Raw genomic sequence first — 24,364 nt, 5'->3', positions numbered from 1 at the left:
TATGTATTTTTGAGCAAGTAACAAAAGGATTATTATAGCAGTAAAACTGGTAATAACATGTCTCTCAGCACAATGGTTGGCATATGGTAAGCAGTATAATAGTGCAGATAATCCTAACAACTGAATTTAAAAAAGAGAAAAAAGTAAGAATAGATAGAAGTGTACACATACACACATCCAGAATTAAGTCTGGATTGCTATATACACAAAAATGAGTGGTGGGATAACAGAGCATCACTTTTATAATCAGAAAAAAAATGAAGCTATTCTAATTTTAAAGATAAGAAAATGAAGCCACAAAATAACAGTAACAAGCTCTTCACAGTCCTTCAAAGGCTGGGAATCTCTGGCTATGCTAAAGAGATTCCAGGAAGGCATTTGCAAAACTGAGAAGAGATTAGCATCTAAATTGAGTGCTTCCCTTCACTACAATAACAATATATCTTTTCAAAAGATCTTTGAAAGTGAACATTAACTGCATACTATTCATATATTCCATACCAAACTATTACCCAAATCAGATTAAAATTTTACACCTGATGTATTAACATAATCAAACTCCTCAAATACATGTCCAGTCCAATGCAAAAAATGTCAAGTTATTGCATTTCTCTTTTGGAATCCTACAACCACTATGTCAATATTCTTAGGTAAGAACAAAAATAAAATCTGTCCTTAAGCAACATCATCCTTACCCGTTCCTAAACTGTACCAATTTTCTTCTGCCTAAAATTACTATTTTAAGTATTAAAAATACAAGCTACTATGGCTACTATGCATGGATTACTGTACCACTCTGGACATACAATGAAGAAGTTGATGCTAAATCCTTACTCACATTAGCTGGTTGGTTACTCAACAGTTGGAAGTATCCAAGAGAGGGCTGGCCAGTTAGCTCAGTAGCTTAGAACACATTGTTGATAACATCAAGGTCAAAGGTTCAGATTTCCATACCGTCCAGCAGCCAAAAAGAATAAAAATAAAACAAAGAAGTATCCCAGAGAAATAAAGTGCAAGCCAGAAACATAAACTACATACATAATTTTAAATTTTCTAGTAGCCATAAGTAAAAAAAAAAAAAAAAAAAAAAAAAGATAAAAATTAAGTTTAATCACAGCTTTTATTTAATCCAATATATCCAAATTATCATCAATGATATTATTGAGATATTTTATATTCTTTTTTGTGGATAAGTCTTTGAAATCTGCTGTGTAGTTTATGCTTACAGCACTTCTCAATTTGGACCTGTCACATTTCAAGTGCTCAACAGCCACATATGGCTAGTGGCTACCAAACTGAACAACACAGAGCTAGAGCTACTCAAGACCATGCCGTTTGCTTGTTCTCAGCAATTATAAGCCTTAACCCAGTGTCAGTCACACTAGACCATGAACTGCTGATGCGCAAGATTGCTCAGGCCAAAACCAAATGGAATTCATTTCAAAGATTAAGGGTTCTTTATGTTTCAGATACTGTGTTGAGCATTTTCAGATTGGGAGTTTTCTGTGGGGGGTTGTTTGTTTATTAGGGTGTCAGGTGTTGAAGAGGAATGTAGTAATAGAGACATATAAGCTTGGTTCCAATAAATACTATTAGAAAAACACATAGCCTAAAAAAAGAAAAAAAGAAACATATTAAGAGTCAGCATATCCCTCAGCAGAATAAAGAGGGTGAAATAATTCAGCTGCATAAAGTATAGGGCCCTTCAGAAGGCTTTTGCATGAGCACTGAAATAACTTCAGAGAACACTGTAATACACAACTGGACACCCAAGTCAGTTACATGTTTAAAGAACAAAAAGTTTAACCAATTTACCTGGTAGCAAACTGTTTTAACTCATTAATCTCATAGTTTGAACCCTAGTTCTATGAATATTTTATGTTTATATGCGGAAAATATTAAGAGGGTTAAAAGTATTTTTTTAAATGCTCTGTAGAGAAGAAAGAAAAAAACTAGAAACATATATCCCTAAATATTAATAGTAGTGGTGGTTCAATAATTTAATACACATGTATGACTTTCAATTATGAAAAAATAAAATGGCAATAACTCTTTCAAATTCAATTAATTTCACTGTAATCTCAATCCATTCACTTTTAAACCTTTTAAGATTATGACACTTCCGGCACGATAAATGTGAGGAAAAGAAAAAATGATTATGACACCCATCTAAAGCTGTTTTTCTTTCTTTAGAACCCTCACAGGCAGAGCAACTTCAGGCTCATAGAGCAAAAACAAATTACACATAACCACAATAACCACATTTCATTTCAAGGAAACCTGGAAGTCATCTGTGGAACTACAAGGATCCACTGAAGGGTTGCAAAACCTCTACTGTCATGTATCTGTGCCTTTTCCATAATATTAAGTAAGTAGGGGTCAAACACATTACTTTTATATCAATATCTCTTACAGCCTGTACATTAAGTTAGCTATAGAGCCAAGGCTACCTTTCAGCTCATCAAAACCACAATGCAAGCAAGAACATTAAGGCTGCTGGCCTTCTGACCCTTGGAACCTTTAAAAGGGAATTTGGCCCTCACCTGATGAATTAAATTTAACTCCAGTCTGATCTAAGATATCACTTTCACTGATTGCTTATTTCAGAATGCTTCGTTTAATTTTTTTCCTACAAATGTCATTTGTATCCTGAAAGGTTTACAGGAAGTACAGATAAACTACCCACAGTTGCCTCCTCCTTCCTCTCTAGAATGTAAGGCACATAAGGGCAAAGATCTTTGTTTGTTCCCCACTAATGTATCCTTAGCACCATAAATGTCCAAAATTGTTCATTCTATTCATTCTCCCAAGTCAACATGAGTTCATTAAGCAAGCACTTACTGAGTACCTCTTCTAGCATTACACTAGATCATAAAAAAATTTTTTAAATAGTTCCCATCATCCAAAAGCTTAAAACCTAGTTGTAGAAATTACATGGATAGAGGAAATACAATTAAGCAACAATTCAAGAACATATACAATTAGATGCAAAACTTCAAGCACCAGAGAAATAATGTAGGATGGTACAGTTTGCTTTAAGCTTTTTTTTTTTTTTTTGGTCGCTTGGCTGTATGGTGATCTGAACCTTTGATCTAGTGTTACCAACACCTTGCTCTAACCAAGCGAGCTAACTGGCCAGCCCAGATGATACAGTTTGATATGACCTTTAGCAAAGAGATGAAAAACAAATGTGGGACTTGAAGGAAGAGCAGTTTAAACTGGTGAGAAGGGAATTTCACAAAAAACTACTGAAGACAGGAGCTCAGCCTGGCCTGAGCAGGCAGAAGAGAGAGGAAAATGGAGAAAGTGAGGAGAGCCTGAAGTTAGGCAATGGCAGTGGAGACAGAAAGGGACAAACAGAATTAACCATCAGAGCAGCTTCTCCACCTTAGCTGTACATTGACTGGAATCACTGGGAAGCTTTTAAAAATAGTGATGCCGGGAACTCAAACCAGAGATTCTGACTTAATTGGTCTGGGTACAACCTGGACAATGGGATTTTTAAAAGTTCCCCAGTGTGGGAACTGTGGGCATAGCTTACTCAATCTTGAAGCCCTTACCATTTGCTATGTCCCCTGTGTGAGCACTGCCCACAGAAGTTATACAGTAACTAGGAGTAAGGTAGTCAAAACAATAGGTAGAAAGAGTTTGCTGACTACAAATAAGAAATTTAATGATTCCTACATGGCAACAGCAGGTCTGGCTACCTGCATCACAAGACCACCAAAGACAGCAGTCACTGTCATAAAACATTTGGAGTTAATGACATTAGCTTGTTTCTTAGTAATTGCTTCTTGGCTTTTTCCATTGCTTTATGTGAGCTGCCTATATAAACCTGGGCTTGACCAAGACGCAGTGCAGAGAAACCTTGCACTTGTCTCTGGACTGTTGCCTGCTCAATCCACCAGCCTGTAGGTAAGTTACCCTAATAAAATTCTTTGCTTTACTGTACGGAACTACCTATTTTATTTTCTGGTCTCAAGATACCTTCTCCGTTTGTTGAACATTTTGCCTTTAGTGTGCCATCAGACACCAAGGGACTCTAATGTGAATCCAAGGTTAAGAATCACTGCCTTAGAGGAAAAACCATTAGAACAAGGTAACTGGCAACACAGGATAAAGAAGGAAGACTCAGATTATGAAGAATGTGTGTCTATAATCATAACCTTAGGAGACAATCCAAGAAATGGAAAAAGTGAAAATAGGTAAGCCCTTTTGGACTTTATCACTCTGCTGAGTTCTATATAGTCAACAAGTTTTAATTAATGCAGATTGTTTCGATTCTTCATATACTATAGTTATCTGCCTAATATTTTTCAACAGAAATAATCAAAACTTGAACCATTTTTTGTTAAATTAAGGTAGAACTCAACCAAAAGAACATAAAATAAATCTTCTAGAAAGATTCTCTCGTTTCCTAGCTAGAAATCATCTCGTCCTTCTTGCAATTCCCATGGCATTTTAGCTGCACCTATGATGACACTCCCATTAAACGCCCTGTAAAGACTCAGTCTGTTCCAGAAAGGAGATATCAAAGCCCCATTCCTTCTCTTACATGGTGTCCAGCACACTGCTCTGCACATCACACATACTCAGTATGAACTAAGTGACAGGCAGATCACCATCAGATCATCACCAGAGGTCCTAAAAGTTTTTGAATGCTACATTAAAAAAAGCAAAAACCTATCCCCAGTTGCTTCTGCTTCTTCCAGACCCTTTTACCATTCTAAGCTTTCTTCATTGTGCCTCACTGCCCTCCCGCTTTATCCTCATTCCATCACTTTTTGATAGGACCAAGTCTGTTCACTGTTACATGTCTCAATAAAAGGAAACTAAAGATTTTTTCCTTTAAAAAAACACACCCACATAAAGAATAAGTATGATTTGTAACAATGAATATGCTAATAAAAAATAACTAAATAATAAATAAAATTTTAAAACTTTAAAAAATACCCAGGAACTACCTCCTAAAATATATTTCTGAATCTCAAGAAAATTTCTTTCGGGACCCCCACCATAATACTTAAATATCAGCCTAACATCAAGCATGGTTCTAGTTTTCACTTAAGGATGCTATTATAGTCTCCATGTCATCAGCATAAATGAGTGTTTCCGACCTTTTCTCACATCCATGGCATGAACAGAAAGTACTATTTGTATGACACTCTAGAGAGAAACCAGAAAGTTATCCAAGACCAGTGGTGACTGCGCTGAGAGTCTGACCAACCCCAGGACTCAAGAGATATCTTGTAGACTTGTCAGAAAGCTCTAGAATGGAGCAATCGGAACAGATTTATCACAACTCTTCCCTACCAAAGACTGTTTTCAAAGTAGTTTCTTAATCATAACTGCATTGGACACTTTTGCACCACGTCCAGCACTACACGTGACAGCAAATGACTGATCCATATACATACCATGAGTCTTTATTTTCCTCTTTAAGACTCCAATATTGTAAGCCATTCTTCAACTTATCCACTTTTTATATTTTCTAATTTTCAGGCTTAGATATGGATTTCTAAATGTGTTTCACATTTTTACCGTGACTTATCAACTGCTTTTTCCATTTAACTAAACCTCTAATCTCATTTTTCTGAGGTAGACTGCCTCCGATCAAATCATGGTAATGGCTTAAAAAAATTCAATATGCTTCACTAATTTCACAATATGGTAGAAACAAGATAAACACAGGATTCATCTTCACCTTAGGAATTTCATAATGACACATTGCTTTCTGTTCACTTATATAGACATTTAAGTGAACAAACATGATGTACGGCAAATGAACAAGTGAGAAAGGACCTAGATCTTTTTCTGGAAAGTGTTAAATACACCAAAAAAATTAGTGATGACAACTAATTTGTATTGTCCCTTTTCCTTTTAAAATGATTTTATATAATTTTTATTTAATTTATTCTTTCTCTGCCACAGTAAAGTATTGGGTACAAGGTCAAAACTATAGCGAACTGAAGTTAGCATTAAATAACTGGAATGGAAGAAGTAAAAGGGAAGGAAAAGGAAAGACATAAGACATATGACAATAAAGAAAATAAACTATTACAGTATTTTCTATTGCAAAAAAAAAAAATGTTGGGTATTAAATTTCACAGCACTAGTTTTTAAACACAAACCTTAAAAATTCAAACATACTACCCAGTTTGCCTCATATAGCTCAACTTGGCAATTATCTACTCTTACAACATTCTATATGGTTCATGAAAAAAAATTTCATAAACCATAAATATTAAAGAAATGGGTTTTCAGCATTCCTTTTTGCTCAAAATTAGATGGCCACCTAAGTGTGATAATGGAATTTTAGTGATGTAGAAAGAAGACCATTATCCTTAGAAGATGCACGGTGAAATATTCAGAGGTGAAGTATCATAATGTCTGCAACTTCCAAATGTTTCAGAGGAAAAAAGGATGTGTTTATGTATATATCCATATGCCTGTATATATGTATACACACACATGCACATATGTCTACATGTTAATTGGTGAATCTAGATAAAGGGTATTTGGGTGCTCATTGTATATTTTTTATAAGTATAAATTTTTTCAAAATAAAAAGCTGAGGAGGAAAGGGCCAATCAGAAATCCATTTATCCATTCCTTGAAAAATATGAACTACTCAAAAAAGTCAAGAAGTCAAAGACATACTTGATGTTAATAATTAAAACATCTCAGATCCACCATGTTATGGAAAATTCCTCAGACATAAATACCTTATATCAAAGAAAAGTTCTGACACTCACATTGCCCATGTACTCAGAGAGCAGGTCCTGCAGGGCCTGGCGGACAGCATTGCACTCTGCCACGATTCGCTCACGCCGGTCATCACGTGTGCAGGAAGAGTCAGCCATAAGGGCAGCCCCGCTAATGATGCTTTCCAGGCGCTCCTCCAGGGAAGGCCTAAAGCGCTCCTCACTGAAGCTCAAAGGATCCACGATGATTTGTTTCTGCAGAGGAGGCATTATTGAATGTTAGTGCTTATCTCTGTTCTCTCCATTATTCAAGGTGAGGAAAGTGTTAATTAGGAATATCAGGATTCAACCCAAAACACCCAACACATGAAAGAAAGTTATACTTGGCTGATGAGGGGCCGTACCACATAAGTTGGCCTATGGTGGATCATACCTCAAATGCAAACACAGATATATTTCATTCACACTACTTATTCTGAACATCTAAAGTTCTCCCTGTATAGTATTTAGTAATTCAAATTATCAAATGACATTTACAAGGAAAATAAAAAGTTCTCTCTCTTTCTTATGTGCAGAGTATAAAATTGCTTCATGACATTAGCAGAACTGTTTCACCACAAAAAAAATACAAATGTAACACTGAGTTCTGTCCTCAAAGTTTCAGAAAGGAATACATTTACAATGAACTTCCATCTCATTTCCCTCACCTTACATTATCTAATCAAGTTTTATAAATAATTGTCTCAAATTTATCCCGTTAGGTCTAAATTAGAGATTTTCTTTCCTCAAAAACCTCTAGTATTCTGTTAAGAGATGATACCATTCCTCCCCAACAAAGCCACTACGTGAGGTATAACTGCCACAGTAAGAATAAACCCTTCCTCTGTCTCCCCTTCCCTCCCAACTCTACTTAAATTAAGTTTTCCCAGTGAGATCTGGTCATGAGTAAGCTACAGGTATACAAAGTCAAACATCAACACCCCAGGACAGCAGCTATTGGCTTCCCTCTAACTTCTCCACTTGATACAATTAATTCCCATACAGGTAAATGTCTGTGCAAATATTGTGGCTTTAATTTTTCTTTCTAGGGACAATGTTGTTATTAATTTCAGCTTAAACGCCAATTTTTTCCTACCAATTTGCCCTTTTCCAATAAGTTTGCATTTCTTTCTTCCCTTCCAAAGAATCCTCAGTTTTAAAAGTGAACATGCAATACCTTAAGTTCATTATTAACCTATATTTTAGCTGATCATCTTTCTCACCAGATTAGGTTATTATAGGATTTCTCTGGTCAAAACAATACACAATGCTTTCCGGCCAAAAGAAATGACGAGTGGCCATAGAATTTTAATAGAGTCATAGAGCCACAATGAGCCTGAGATCATTTAATACAACCCTCTCATTTTATGAATGAAGAACCTGTGGCCCTAAGAAGTTAAGTGGTTTCTGATAGATATCATTCAACTTAAGGCAAATTGTGACTCTTACTGCCTTGAAAGAGACAAATATCTAATATGTAGTTTCAAAATTGGGCAGGCAATAAAATTAGTAAATTGTTAAGACACATCATAAGAGTTTATTATAAAGTAATTTAATGTTTAAAGCTCCAGGGTAAAAATTCAGTTCTAATACCATGGTCTTTAGGCTTAACATTGCCTTCATGCTTTATGAAAAGTCTTAAATCAGTTACGTGTGTCAGCAAGGATCAGTAAGCCAAGCCAAAGTAAAGGTGTGAGACAAAAAAAAGAATAGATAAAGGCAAGGAGAAACTGTTAAGAACAAAATACACTACATTGTATTGATTCTATACTTCAAGACATTCCTACTTATGAAAGGATGCTGGTCTCCTGAAACAGAATTTTCCCTTTCTTTAATTAAAAAAAAATTTTTGCCCCAATAGTTGGTTTAAAAATAAATAAAACTCTTTAAAAAAAAACTTAAGCTGCTGCCATCTACTGGAAGCCATGAGGCATTGTGGGTAGGAATTAATAACAAAACCCACCAAAAAATTAACATTTAGAGTTGTGTACACACACAGTATATACATAGGACAGATTTAGGGCATCATCGATAAAGGTAATTATATGGCATGACGCTAAGAAAAAACTTTAATGTTAAATTTGCCTTAGCTTGATTAAATTTTTTATTAATCCAATTTAGTCGCTGAGAAGTATATCTGGACAGACAAATAAGATTAAGATGACAGCACTTCTGTTGCAGTCATTTATGATGCTGTCTGTATCTTCCAGCAGACCACGAGCCCCTGGGAGCAGAGCCTATACACATTTTGTTTCTGTATCTCCCACAGCTTCACATCTGCCAGAAGATCAAAATCTTGATTGAAATCATATCCTCAATAAAGAATGACCTCACAAGAGACAAAAGTTGCATAAAAGAATCCTGAAAGTTAACCCAAACTAAAAAAGAAAAGGCAAATACTTTAGGCCCGGTTCTGATGATTCATAACAATTTCTTTTGACTTAGATTGCAAATCTAAGTGGAAATTGAGCTTTCTTCAGAAGTCTTGATCACATTTCCCTAGGATCCTGCTATCTTCTGGGGAATGGTCAAGAGCCTAAAGTCTCCTTCCAAGTATCACTTACATCAAAGTTATTGAGCGCATATGCCAGTTCTCCTCCTCCTCCACCCTGGTGCTGGGAGGCATCATCTGATGTGGTGGCCTGGGCTGCATTGGAAATGCCTGTGACTGCCTGCTGCAGCTGCTTGTATATCAGGTCCCTGTTGGCCTTATAGGCTGCCACATCAGGGTGCTGTAGGCATGCCTGGGACGCAGTATAGAGGATTGGAACATTTTTCTGCAGGATTCCTCTAGCTGCAGCCATCTGATCACGATGGCCCACATCTTTCAGTTCCTACAAGAGTAAAACAAGAAATTGGAGCACTGTTTATATGAGTTCTATTCATATAAAAATTTGCCAGTAAACGCTGAAAAGTTGAGTTTCTACTAATTAGACACACTATTTTCATTAACAATCTGGCTTGAAATTTAATCACAAAGGTGGCAATATTGCTTAGTAGGTAAGATTTTGAGCTCTGGAATCACACAGATCTGGATTTGAATCTCTACCTCTACTTTTTCCAGGCTATCGTGACCTTATTTTAAACTATATTCAGTTTCTCCTTCTGTAAAACAGGAACAATAACAATAATACCTCTCTTATTGTTTTGAAGATTAATTGGGATAATGCACATAAAAGGCCTAACACAGCACTACATAAAAGCAGTAAATAAAAGACAAAACATAAAACTGCCTAGCATGCTGATTGCAACTATATATAGTCGTACACACCTATTCCAACCAAAATAGAAAGATCATAGAGACACATTTAAGCAGAGCAAAACTTATTATGAGAATTAATTTTTTAAGTTACACAAATTCATTACAAGAGTTTTGTGAAATTTGGTACAGGATACCATAGGTGTGTATAAAGTATGCAAACCAACAAGGTGAGAGTAGGCAGGCTATTCTCATGAGTACAAAACTCCTCCTCTCCCCTTCTCCACCCGAAGACCACATTAGGACACAGAACCATACTTTCCTTAGAATTCAAAGGTCATTAAGCCTATAAAGTTGAGGTTCATGTGCACCATGATTTCAATCCATGAGTACAATACTCTGTATAGATGTGGTCTTACATGAAACTGTCCTTTTTCAATTTCCTCTACTCCATAATTACAATCCACACTTAAAAGAATTTGAGCTTCCTGGTATCCTTTCCACTAATTTTTGCATCTACTTGGTAAACTGAGTAGATACGCTAAGTGACAAATAAGTGATATCAACAATAAGCAAGATGGGAAGCAGGTTTTTCTGGTATCCCACTGTTACTTAAATTACTCAGGAGGGGGGGGCATGTCTTTAGAGAATGTGATTTACTACCACAAAAGAGGAATATAGGTGATAACTCTAACTGACCACCAGCTCTATTCCAACTCTATGTGTAACCATAGAGTTTTGATGTTAATGTCACCAACTGAATTCTAGAGTACAAATTTAAACATTTGAAAAATAAGTATTACATGTAAACAGTAAAAGAAAATTGACAGACTTAGAAAGCCAAAGTCAATTTTTCAATTAAAAATTTGACTTAGCTACTTAGTGGCTCACCTTCCTAGATAAGTTCCTAACTAAGCATTAGAGACACTAAACCAGCTTCCTTTTTCTGAAGTGTCATCTAAGTATGTATTTTAAGTGTGCATCTTTGTTCAAACTTTGTATAATATGACAGCTTATTTTTCCTACTAGAGTTCTTTTCTCATTTGGAATCTGGATTTGAATGTAATAGCTCACATCACTCCAAATGCCCTGTAGCACAGCACACTAGGCTAAACATTCAGAAACAGGACCCTGTGGATTTAGAAAATCAGTGATCATTTCAAGACTCAAGCTATGACAAGGGGCTGTAACTAACCGTTATGCTTAAATAGCTTGTGCATATATGCTGTGTGGCGTTTTCCAAAGGTGTTGCCCTAACCACAATCTCAGGGACTCTAATATAAGTGTTCTAGGGAGGCATTTGCCTTTAAGCACTTACACGGTCATCTGTTTTATAAAATGCTTTGAAATCAGCTTTGGAATTCCTCCTAAGTATCTATAACCAAGATCAGCATAGTCTCTTATAAAGGTTACCAAATACACTAGTGGTGACCTAAAGTTAACAGATGTCAGAATTACTATTCAACACCTGACTTTCCTAAGTCACTGCCCGGACTAGTATGATAAATTTCTCCTTTCTCAAATACTACATTAGGCTAAATATTCAGAAACAGGACCCTGCGAATTTAGAGAACTAGTGTCCATTTCAAGACTCAAGCCCTTTGTCAAGTTATAACTTGACAAGGGGCTAGGGCTAATCAATATGCTTAAATAGGTGGTATACATGTTCCATGTGGCATTTTCTAAATGTCTTAGCCTCACCATAATGTATCTCTGATAGACTCCTATCTACCATGAGAAATGTAGTTTTTCTTTTCTTTTTAAAAAAGAGCTTTATTGAGATATAATTCACACAGCATAAAAGTTCACCTATTTTGAGTACACAACTCTTTGTTTCTTTAGGATAAATTCTAAAAAGAATTGCTGGGCCAAAGGTTATGAACATTTTAAAGGTTTTTGATACATACTGACAAACTGTCCTCTTAGTTGTACATAATTATATTCTCACAGCAGAATATGAGTCTCATTTTCTTTTTTTTTTTTTTTTGCTAAAAAGGGAAATTATTTAATATAAATGCATACATTAATTTTTAAAAGACCTCAAATCAACAATCACCTTTGCACCTTAAGAAACTAGGAAATCAAAAACAAACTAAGCCCTAACCTAGCAAAGGGAGTAAATAATAAAAATTAAAGCATAGATAAAAGTAATAGAAAATAGGAAAACAAGAGAATAATCAATGAAACCAAAAGTTGGTACTTAGACGAGATCCACAAAATTGATAAAACTTTACCTTGATGAAGAAGAGAGAGAGAAAACTCAAATAACTAAAATCAGAAATGAAAGAGGGGTCATTACAACCAATTTACAGATATCAAAAGGGTTATAAGAGAATACTATGAATAATTGTTGGTCAATAAATTAGATCACCTAGATGAAATGAATAAATTCCTAGAAACATGCCACCTACCAAGACTGAATTATGAAAAAACAGAGTTTGAGCAAAACTATAGCTAGTAAGATAGGTGATTATTGTTTTTTGGATTCCTGATGCAGGGACTCCCTTGAGGATTTCTTGCAGGGCTGGGCATGTGCTGGTGAATTCCTGCAGTTTTTGTTTGTCTGAAAAATATACTTTCTCCATTTCTGAAGGATGGTCTTGCTGGGTAAAGTATTCTTGGCTGGCAGTTTTGTTCTTTTACTATTTTGAATATATCATCCCATTTTCTTTCAGCCTGTAGAGTTTCTGTTGAAAAGTCTGCTGTTAGTCTGATAGGGGCTTCCTTACCGGTGCCGATACGTTTCTCTTGCTTCTTTTAAGATTCTCTCTTTGTCTTCAAGCTTTGCCAGCTTGACTATAGTGTGTCTTGGAAAGGATCTTTTTGGGCTGACTCTGTTTGGGGATCTTTGAGCCTCCCCAATCTGAAGGTCCATATCTCTCCCTATACCTGGGAAGTTTTCCATTGTTATTTCACTGAATACGTTCAATGCCTTCTCCTTTCTCCTCCCCTTCTGCTACACCCATGATTAGAATGTTTATGTGCTAGGGCCAGCCTGTGGCTCACTTGGGAGAGTGTGGTGCTGATAACACCAAGGCCAAGGGTTCAGATCCCTATATAGGGATGGCTGGTTAGTTCACTGGGGAGAGCACGGTGCTGACAACACCGAGTCAAGGGTTAAGATGCCCTTACCTGTCATCCTTTTTTTGTTTTGTTTTTAAAGAAAAAATAAAGAATGTTTACGTGCTTAACATTATCTGCTATCTCTCTTATTAGATTTTCTTCATTTTTTTAAATTCTTTTTTCCTTTTTTGTTCTGCCTGGGTTATTTCAAAAAGACTATCTTCAAGATCAGAAATTCTTTCTTCTGCTTGTTCTAGACTGCTGCTTAAGCTCTCAGTTGTGTTTTATTTCATTGAGTGCACCTTTGAGTTCCGTGAGTTCTGCTACGTTCTTTTTTAAGGTATTAACCTCTTTGTAAATGTACTCCTTCATATCCTAGATTTTTTTTTTCATTTCACTATGTTGAATAACTGAGTCTTCTTGTATCTCAGTGAGTTTCCTTACTATTGTTGCTTGGAATTCTGTTTCAGTCATTTCAAGTGTTTCCTGCTCTACAGGGTCTGGTATTTGAGAATTACTGCATTCTTTTGGTGGTGTCATATTTCCTTTGGTTTTGTATTTCTAGTAACTCTATGTTGATGTCTGGTCATCTGGCAGAGCAGTTGCTTCTTCTATTACTCTGGAGTGGGTTTTGAGGAGAGAGACGTCCTCTCCTTTTTCTGGTCTCCACTGGTGACTCTCCTTGTGTCAATGCAGTCAAGTGTCTGGCAGGCTCCCTGCATGGCAGCTGTGGCTACTGCTGTGGCACTGAGCCACTTTTACAACAGCAGTGGCTGTGGTGGGCCACCTGCGTGGAAGTGGTGTTTTCAGTGTCCTCCTTGCCTGCTTCAGGCAGAAGGGGCTACCCTCGCCTCCTGCCCTGTATTTTGATACCATCATTTATCCTAACTGCTAAAGAGTTTTTTTCTCTCTTTAGAACTGTTTTTGCCTTAGCTCAAAGAAACCAATTTTGATAAGATAAAAAAAATGGATACTATCATAGCACAGCCCTGTTTATTGTAATAAGAATAACGATCAATCAAAAATATTCTTTTCAAGCTATATAGTGCTGGTAAGTAATCCAGACTCAAATAGCGAGGTCAAAATAATGAACTATCATGTAATGTAATAGATTACTTAAGAAATTAGAGTCCCTTGGTCCACTTTAGTCCTCATAATTCCCAACTTCACCAATATAATTATGGTTCAAGTAGACTCAGGAGTAGCCAAACAGAAAACATAAAGAGGAAATAACTGTTTTCAATGTAATTTGAAGTGTCCATTCCATGCAGTGACCAAGAAACAGAAACTAATTTCTATACAATCTATAACACTATCTCTACCCAAGAGCTGGAAATTCAAGTGAAAGTTTCCTCTCATTTCCCTTTTAATAATATGAAATGTAGCCATAAATACATTTGAATAGATGTCTTCTCTTGGATTCAAATGACTATATTTTTAAAATGGTCCCTTGGTCAAACAACCCAACCAGTCCAGACTATTTACAGATAAAACATTGACAGTACCATTACCAATGCATCATGAAAGTCAGAGTTCACACACTAGGTAAGAAATAAGAAGCATTAAGTTCTAACCAAATATCTCAACAAGCTCTCTGTACATGGGTGGATGGAATTTAAATATCAAAGCATTCCATCTCTAGCATGTTGAGGAGCCAGACTTGACAATGTGAGCCAGACTTGACAATCCTCATAGGAATCAGGATTGTTGCTGGCCCATCTTTGCCTCTGCCATCACTTTTACCCTTACAGTCAAGGAGGAGCCTGGAGACTAATGGAAATGTTATTCTTCTAGTCGGCAAATATTCTAGCCCAAGAAAGTAACAGATTAGAGCCACATTTAGAATCCCATTCTAGGATAGATGTGCAATACAGCAAAGTAGATTATACACTCATTTGTTAAACAAATATTTATTGAATATTACTATATCCAAGCAATATTCTAGGCCTTAGTGATTATAGGAGCAATTAAAACAGATAAAATCCCTGTCCTCTGAAGCCAAACAGCCTAGGTTCAAATCCTGGCTTTGATAACTAGATGAATGACCTTACCAGATTTTTTAACCTCTCTGTGCTACAGTTCCTTCATCTATAAATATTAATATGTGACCAATTATAGTATCCTTATACTATTTTGTGAAGATTAAGTGAGCTTATGCTTGTAAAGAGCTTATAACAGTGTCTGACACATAGTAAACGCCTTATTACAGTTACCCATCATTATTTTCAGCAACATCACCACCACACCATATCCCAGAAAAACTTTAAATAGGTAAATCCCACGAAGCCTGCAGACCTTATAACGTTTTCCTTAATGAGTGGCTGCTGCTTAAATTATATAAGGGAGGCTAAGGGAGCCAGTACACGCATCAAACCTAAATACTTCTCTTGAGAAAATACTACCTTTTCTCAACTAGGGTTACCTTTTCTCAACTAGGGTTTCCGCAAAGATGAAAGCCTCAAAGAGGAGGCAAATTATTACATAACATGCCTGGGGGAAGAAAGAAAAAGTCAAAGGTGAAAATAGCCCAACAGGAAGTATAAGCATACTGCAGTGAAGGAATTCTACATAAAATACAAACATGAGCAGTTACTGAAGGAGGTCAGTGGGCAGTACCCAAAAGGGAAAATAAAGTTTCCACCAGGCTGAAACCTTAGGATGAAATGAGTAGAAGTTTAATTCGCAAGAAAAGCAATAGTTTACAGGTCCAGATCCTATAAACGGCCATTTTGTCAGTGGGTACACAGGAGCACACAACCAGCCTACACAATGAATTTTCTTGTAGGAGGCTAAGGCTAAAGGGTAAATAAAGAAGGAGGCCTAAGGAAAACTATAAATGACCATAACATAATACACACTCAAGAAAACAGGAACATGCATCTCTTGAGATCACTCAAGATCTCAAGAGAAAAAAGACAGTAAAATCAAATTGAGTAATTCAAAGATGGTTTAGGGACTATGTTACAAAGGTATGAGCAAAGTGCAGAGAAACCACAAAGCTGTCAGGAGACTTACATCTGAAGGGACAAGGGAGGCAGTAGGCACCAGAACCCAGGGAGCACGGTGTGTGAGAGTGCTGCCCAATAGCATTTATGACATTTAGCTACCCAGGGCAAACAGCAAGGAGGGAGCCTAGGAATAACACACCAAACTCACTCTCCTACCTCCTCTGACCTCCTACTGATGTTCCCACTGGCCAAACCCAAACAGGAGCCAGAGGACAAAGGAGTCTATGGTTGCTGTCTAGATAGGACAGTTTCCTAGGGCAAAGAAAAGGGTGAACAAGGGTAGAAAACAGATATAGAGAGGCAAATACGAGTAGAAGATTATCCAGCATGTATATAATAACACGAAGGTTTTTGGGACAATTTATTTTGAAAATGTTTGATATTTACTACTACTTTTTGTTTTTCTAACAGGGATTATGTACTAGGAACTTTTAATGGATTCATGGCACACAGAATTAAACTCAGGCAGCATTACTCTCCAATTAAGTTTCTCTAAGAGCATACAAAATTCTTGACTGTTACTGTGCTTTACCTAAAGAACATCATCTATTTACTTATTCCACTATTTTGCAAACATGAACAATAGTAGGTGACAGTCTAAATGCTCTTACTTTACTAAATACTAGTAAATCTTCATAAACGTGATCAGACTAGGTTTTAAGACAGCAGGACTAGTTGACAAATTTTCAAAAAAAATACAACATAACATTTATTTCACTTATTCAAATAAGAATTTAAATTAAGAACATTAAGTTAAATAAATTGTGAACATAATTTGGCCAGCTTGCCATATTTACAGAATTACCATTCTATTAAACAAGTTCCTCACAGGATGGATCAGCCCCAGCAAAAGAAAAAACAATACTTGTAATTTATGTGATAGAGACTAAGCCAACAGAAGAATAAATGATAAAAGCACACTGAGCCTATGCTAACTAAATTACTCAGGCAGTACACCAATCTAGCTATATAATCGTACATAATATTAAGCACTGAAAATGTAAAACCAGGATCTCATATATAGAGAGTTAGTCTGATCACATCTTATGACTTGAAATATAAGCAATAAACTACTATTCACCAATTGCCCACTGAGGAAGGCCTTCTTTGTGCCTGGCACAATACTAAATACTGCACATACATTACTTAATTGAATCCCTCTCAACCCTTTGACATAGATTTTATACTAATGAAAATATAACCAAATGATTAAGAAGACTTCAAAGCTGAGGCTGTCATATACTAGACATTTACAGTAATGACAACCATCTTCCCTTAATGAAAAAAGTCTATAGAAGTCATACTGTGTTGTCTATCCGCATCCATTCCCCACTCCCACCCCTGACCCCATTTCTTCCTGCCTGTCAGAAATCTTGATGGGTGTTCCTATCTCCAGGAAGGCTACTCCTATCTCAGAGGAGAAGAGCATGATAATTCCTCTCCTCTTGCAATAAATGAAGAATAGGCAGGTTGCACAATTTAGATTTAAGGCAAGTGTGCTAGGGACTTCAAGATTGTTTGCTTATAGAGAGAGACACATAAGAAGCAGTCCTTTCTTTCTCACTGGACATACTGATGTGTCCAAATGGCATGCCTAGAGCTTCTGCAGCCATCCGGTGACAGGCACACTGAACATGGCAGTGCTGAACATCAACAACAACCTGGATCCCAATGATAATGCAAAGCTCTTAAATTTAACAATCCTACAGTCACTTAACCTAACCTGGAAGTTCTAGTTAGTAAAAAAATAAATTCCCCACTGTTCAAGCAGTTTTGGGAGCTGGTTTTTGTGTGAACAGCACAAAGTATCCAAAATCCTAAAGTTATCCTATTTGCTAACAATAATAATGCATCCTTTCAGGACTTGTTTTATTTTATTTTTTATTTTTTTGTCTTTTTCATGACTGGCACTCAGCCAGTGAGTGCACCGGCCATTCCTATATAGGATCCGAACCCGCGGCGGGAGCGTTGCTGCGCTCCCAGCGCTACACTCTCCCGAGTGCACCACGGGCTCGGACCAGGCTTGTTTTAAAATACGACATGAAGGCATAAGCTTCATAGGGACTACGGAAGGTGTAAGCAGCTGGACAGCAATGTGTGCTTCTTCCCTGCAGAATACACACCTGAAACACACAGCATCCAACAGGAAAGGTTTCAAAGCACCCCAACAGTGAAAACACCAAAGGGCTATCAGAGCTTGGAAAAATAAGAACAATGACCCACATGCCACACAATGGAAATTACTACTAATGATTAATAAGAAAGTAACAAAACATGGTGTGGGGAGGGGAAGGGGGGTTTGAGGGGATGGGTGGAGATACTTTCTGATATAGAGATAAAAATTCCAATATGTTTTAACTGGTTTAGGTTTTCTAAAAATCTGAATTAAATTCCACTGCTAATTCAGGTTAATCCTGAATGCTACAAAGGCCTACCACCTCTCCAGATACTACCTTCACCACAAATTACAAGTTTTTTAGAACAAAATTTTCACAATAATTAAAATAGCATAACATGAATTCAACATAATTATAGCTTTATTAACAGTATAATACTAAAACTATAACTCTTAAGTTTAAATGTATATTGGAGGAAGGCAGTTGTACCTTCATGATTATACCTGTTGTCTTTTGGCTGCCATAATGTTCAGCTTATCCACTTCAGGTTTCAGGGCTTTATACTGTACTCCTAAGTCCTGTTCATTGCCAGCATTCCTCAGTTTCAAGATACCATCTTCCACCTATAAAACATGACCCCCGAAAAACAAACATTCAGAACAAGTCTGTAGATAAAGAAATGTATATATACGGTGTCCTAGAATATTTTATTCCTTTTAATAGCTACTCAGAAAGCATCCAAACTTAATTCTCTTGAGTTTGCACGGCCCTCAAACACCTGAGCAGCTATTACATGGGAGCTTTACAGGAGATGAGAAGGACACTATTATATTGGTCTCTATCTAAAAGTATACAATTAAATGCATCTTGGTTTCTCAAATCCAGAATTCTATTAGTAAAAGGAAATATTTCATCACTACTACAAAAAGGGAAAACAATACCTTTGCTTACAAGTCCTTCATCAGAACCAAGAAAACAAACATGTATTCCAAGTATACATGATACTGGCTCATAGTGGAGTATCATGTATACTTGGAAAAGAGGAGTAAGTGGAAATTAAACAAAAACATCTCTGGTCCAGTTAGATAAAACAAGTTCAAAACCAAGCTAAATACTAAGGAATGCTGAACCAAGTACGGCCATCAGCAGCCTCACTGTGATAGAGAGAACAAATTACAGACATAGACCTATACTTACAACTTTCAGCTGAACAAGTAATTTGTAGACATCTGCCATGTCAGCCAAAATAAGCAGCCGGGTAACAGCAGAGAGCAAAGCTCGAGCTGCCCGAACCATGTTGCCTCGCTTCACAGAAGAGCAGGGATCATCTGCAAACTCTCCTGCAGCACTCTTCATCAAATCACCTGTTTTACAGAATGAATAAACAAACTCAGCAGGAATGAACTCAAAAAATCAACCTGCATTTTAAAAAATACAAGGAGTTCAAACTTTGTATATTTCATACACAGATTTAGTTTAGGGATTTTCATTTTTATTGTTTGCTTGCTTTTCTTTTGTTTTATAGCTGTCACTTAAAAAAGCACCCTCATATATTGCTGATGAAAGCAAAATATCTGGAAAGTGACTTGGCACTATATACCAAGAGGCTTAAAAATACTTCTTCCCTTTGATCTAATAATACTCCTTTCCAAAAAGGAGTATTATGTGTAACCTTAAAAAAAAAAATCCAAAATTTGAATCGGAGAAAAAATGGATCTAATGCAATCTACCCTCACATCCATAGAATGATACAGAAATATGGCAACCATGCTTTAGGACCACCACACTTCTTTAAGTATCCCAACTACACAATGTGTACAGCCTTAACGAAGACTCACCAGTATGTGAACAGAGTTCAGCCACTGACTCTTTCAGTTCCATCATAGTAAAACACTGCCAACAGTTCAAAAGCTCAACAATAAGCATCTAGTTAAGTAAGTTATGGTGTAGCCTACAACTGATTGTTTTATTCCAATACCAGCATATATGAAAAAATGTTAAGGCTTATGATGAAATCTTAAGCAGAAAAAAGAAGAAATTACAAATGCATGTAATTTGTGTTTTAAGGCAGGCAGTTTAGCTCAGTTGGTTACAGTGCAGTGTTATAACACTAAGGTAAAGGGTTCAGATCCTCATATAGGCCAGCCGCTCAATCAATCAATAAATTTTAAAAATTAAAAAGAGAAAAGATTAGAGTCAAAAGGCAAATAATAGTTATTACTAGGTTACAATCTGCCTTTCTGCACTATTCTGTACTTGTAAAAACAGTTTCTATAATGAACAGGTACTATTATTTATAATAAAAAAAATTAAGCTAAAAACATATAAAATAGATTTTACTAGAGTTATTACGAACATCCAGTTTATACAATGCTGAGTTAAAGAATTTATTTATACATTTCCTGGAAACTTGTGCAACTTATATTTTTTGTCACTCTTTTCTATTAATAATCATTTAGGGTGTCTATCGTCCCTCTTATTAATGCTATGGGAATATAGTGAGGAAAGCTATTACCTCAGGAAAGCATTTGTCAGGAAAGCCTTGTAGATAGAGATACTTGCCTTAATCAACATTAACACTATCTTAAACAATATTAATATTAAACAAGAGAGAGTAAGCAAATGATATTAGCCTTATAAGTAGAATTTCACCTACTTATTGAGCACTTACTACAACAAACAAATCCACTGCCAGGGACACAAAACTGAACGATGTCATCCCTGCCTTCAAATGTCTTATAATCCAGAAAAGAAGGATGGGACCATGCAGAAATTACAGGGCCTTTTAACATACAAGCTCTAAGAAAAGCACAAAGTATCATGGAATTTCAAAGGAAGAAGCACTAACAGCCAGTTTGGGGGAAGAATTGAAATACCAGCAACAGCTTTATGGAAGGCACAGTGCTCTGAGACAAACCCATCCCTCAAAGGACAGGAAGAATTTGGGGAATGGAGTTAAGGGAGTTACCACTTCAAGTAGAAGGAACAGCAACATAATAACGTCCAATATTTATTAAATGTCTACTCCATGGCACTATACGTATTTTATTTAATTCTATCAGCCACCTACAAAGTAGGTCACATTAGCCATTCTTTACAAATGAGACAACTAAAGCTTATACAGGTTAACTAACTTAATCCCTGTCACCTAGGGGCCGAGCCTGTGGCGCACTTGGTAGAGTGCTGCGCTGGGAGCGCGGCGACGCTCCCGCCGCGGGTTCGGATCCTATATAGGACTGACCGGTGCACTCACTGGCTGAGTGCTGGTCATGAAAAAACGACAAAAAAAAAAAAAAAAAAAAATCCCTGTCACCTAGCTAGTAAATGGTACAGCAGGATTTGTAAGCTAATACTTACACTTTTAGAAGCACTTATCAAGCAGTATAAATTCTCTAGTATGAGAAGTGAGGAACATGTATAGAAGTAGCAGAAGATGTGAGAAGAAAGGCCATGGACAAACAATTCAATGAAGAATCCTAGAGCCAGAAGGAAGTCAAAGTCATAGGTACAGAGGATTAACCTAAAAAAAAAGTACATACAATAACCTGACCAGAAAGATGGGCCAGAAAGCTACAATGAGAGCCCAGGAAAAGAGTAGTAGTAAATCAAAAAGGCAGGTGTCAAAAAATCTAATAACCTTTGATTACAAAGAGTAAGGGAGAAGAAAACACCAAAGATGACTTAAAGAAAACCAAGGTCAAGGGTTTGGGTTTCTGTACTGGCCAGTGGCCAAAAAAAAAAAAGGTGTCAAGTCAAGGTAGGGCTGTCCTGAGAGGGAGAAGGCCAGAGGTGTAAACTGGGAGCACATAAACTGGGAAAGATTTAAAAAAAAAAAAAAAGGTGTGAACCCTTGAGACTGTGAATTTAAGAGTAAGGGGAGGAAGATTCTGCAACAAGAGAACCACGATGATGCACTGTCAAAAACAAAAAGACAAGACTTTCTAAGAAAAAACTGGTCAACAAATTAAAACATATAGATCAATGAACTAGAATTGAGAATCCAGAAATACAGTCAAGTGATTTTTAACAAACATGCCAAGACCATTCAAGGAGTAAAAACAGTCTTGTCAACAAATGGTGCTGGGACAATTGCAATGTGGAGCTAAGTGAGACCCCTACCTCACACCATATACCTACAAAACGGATCCATTTTATATTTTAAAAGTAAAATTATACAACACTTAAAAGAAAACATTGGTGTAAGTCTTCGTGACTTTTCATTAGGCAATGGTTTCTTAGCTATTACACCAAAAGCACAAACAGAAGAAAAAATTGGACATCAAAATTTTAAATTTTTGTGCTTCAAAAGACACTATCAACAAAGTGAAAAGACAACCCATGAATGGAAGAAAATTTCTGCAAACCATATGTCTGATAAGGATATAGTATCCAGGATATACGAGGGGTCTTCAAAAACTTTGAGGGGGTCTTCAAAAGCTTCATGAAAAGGGCCAGCCCATGGCTCACTCAGGAGAGTGTGGTGCTGATAACCCCAAGGCCACAGGTTCAGATCCCTATATAGGGATGGCCCGTTAGCTCACTTGGGAGAGTGTGGTGCTGGCAACACCAAGTCAAGGGTTAAGATCCCATTACTGGTTTTTTTTTTTTTTTTTTTTTTTTAAAGCTTCATGAAAAAATTTGTATTACCTTTTAGTTCCATTTTTCCATGAAATTTCTGAAGTACCCTCGTATGAAGAACTTTTACTACTCAACAATAAACAACAATAAAAAGACTAATAATACAATTTTTAAAAAGGCAAAGAATTTGAACAGACATCTCTCCAAAGGAAATACACAAATGGCCAATAAACACATGAAAAGATGGTAATCCTCATTAGCTAGCAAGGAAATGCAGATCACAACCACAATATGATATCACTTCATACCTACTGGGATAGCTATAAGCAAAAACACAGATAACAGCAAATGTTGGCGAGGATATGGGAAAATTAGATTCCTGATGTTAGCAACATACAATTTACATTCTCCATGTTAGGACTGTAGAACGGTACAGCTGTTTTGGAAAATAGTCTGGCAGTTCCTCGAAAGGTTAAATGTTGAGTTACCATATGACCAAGTAATTCTACTTGTAGGTATATACCCAAAAACTTGTACCTGAATGTTCACAATTCATAACAGTCAAAAAAGTAGAAACCACCCAAACATTCATCAACTAATGAATAAGTAAATAAAATGTGGTATACCCATACAAGGAAATATTTAGCCATAAAAAGGAATGATGTACTGATATATGCTGCAACATGGATGAACCTTCAAAACATTATGCTAAGTGAGAGAAGCCAGTCACAAAAAGCCACATTGTATTAATCCATTCATATGAAATGTCCACAATAGGTGAATCCATAGAGACAGAAATTAGATTAGTGGTTGGGAGGAGGAGGGAAGAGTGAGGACTAACTGCTAATAGGTACAAGGTTTCTTTATGGGGTGCTGAAAATATCTGGGATTAAATAGTGGTGATGGCTGTACATACTGTGAATATATTAAAAACTACTGAATTATACACTTTAAAATGGTGAGTTTTATGGTATTTGAATTATGACTCAATAAACAAAAAGGAAAAAAAGAATAACAAATGTAGTGATATGAAAGAGCACAGGCCTTGGAGGTGGATATTGGCTTAGATTTTGACTTTGCCACTTACCAGCTATGCAACTGGACTCCATGAGCCTGCTTCCTCTTCTGTAAAATAATACGGGCTGGCCAGTTAAGATTAGTTGGTTACAGCATGGTTTTGATAACACCAAGATCAAGGGTTTGGATCCCCATACCAGCCAGCCGCCAAAAAACTGTGGGGAATACCTTGCTGTGTCAATTAAGATAACATATATAAAATGCTTAGTTCTGTGCCTTGCACTAGGAGACAATATAGGATTGGTAGAAATGATCAATAAAACAAGATCAGAAGGGGCCGGCCTGTGGCTCACTCGGGAGAGTGCGGTGCTGATAACACCAAGGCCACGGGTTCGGATCCCATATAGGGATGGCCGGTTTGCTCACTGGGTGAGCGTGGTGCTGACAACACCAAATCAAGGGTTAAGATCCCCTTACCGGTCATCTTTTATTTAAAAAAAAAAAAAAAAAAACAAGATCAGAAGACAAAAAAGAAGGTCTTCATTGTGTTTCATGAATACTGACACTGCTTGATTTACAATGTGGTTACATCCCAAAAAACCCATTGTAAATTGAAAATATCATTAAGTCAAAAATGCA

General features: G+C 36.6%; 1 protein-coding gene across 1 annotated transcript in view; it reads right to left on the bottom strand.

The window, feature by feature from the left end:
• CTNNA1 (catenin alpha 1) overlaps positions 1-24,364 on the bottom strand; it is a 164,005-nt gene that overhangs the window by 96,401 nt on the left and 43,240 nt on the right. The window contains exons 4-7 of the mRNA XM_063085832.1: positions 19,328-19,494; positions 18,634-18,753; positions 9,308-9,577; positions 6,756-6,959 (exon numbers count right to left, since the gene is read on the bottom strand). Coding sequence (XP_062941902.1) covers positions 6,756-6,959; positions 9,308-9,577; positions 18,634-18,753; positions 19,328-19,494 — 761 coding nt within the window. The remainder of the gene's footprint in view (positions 1-6,755; positions 6,960-9,307; positions 9,578-18,633; positions 18,754-19,327; positions 19,495-24,364) is intronic.

The sequence above is a fragment of the Cynocephalus volans genome, chromosome 2 (assembly GCF_027409185.1).
Source record: "Cynocephalus volans isolate mCynVol1 chromosome 2, mCynVol1.pri, whole genome shotgun sequence".
Lineage (NCBI taxonomy): Eukaryota > Metazoa > Chordata > Mammalia > Dermoptera > Cynocephalidae > Cynocephalus > Cynocephalus volans.
The sequence above is the reverse complement of the archived record's forward strand: the minus strand, read 5'-3'. Positions and strand labels throughout refer to the sequence as shown.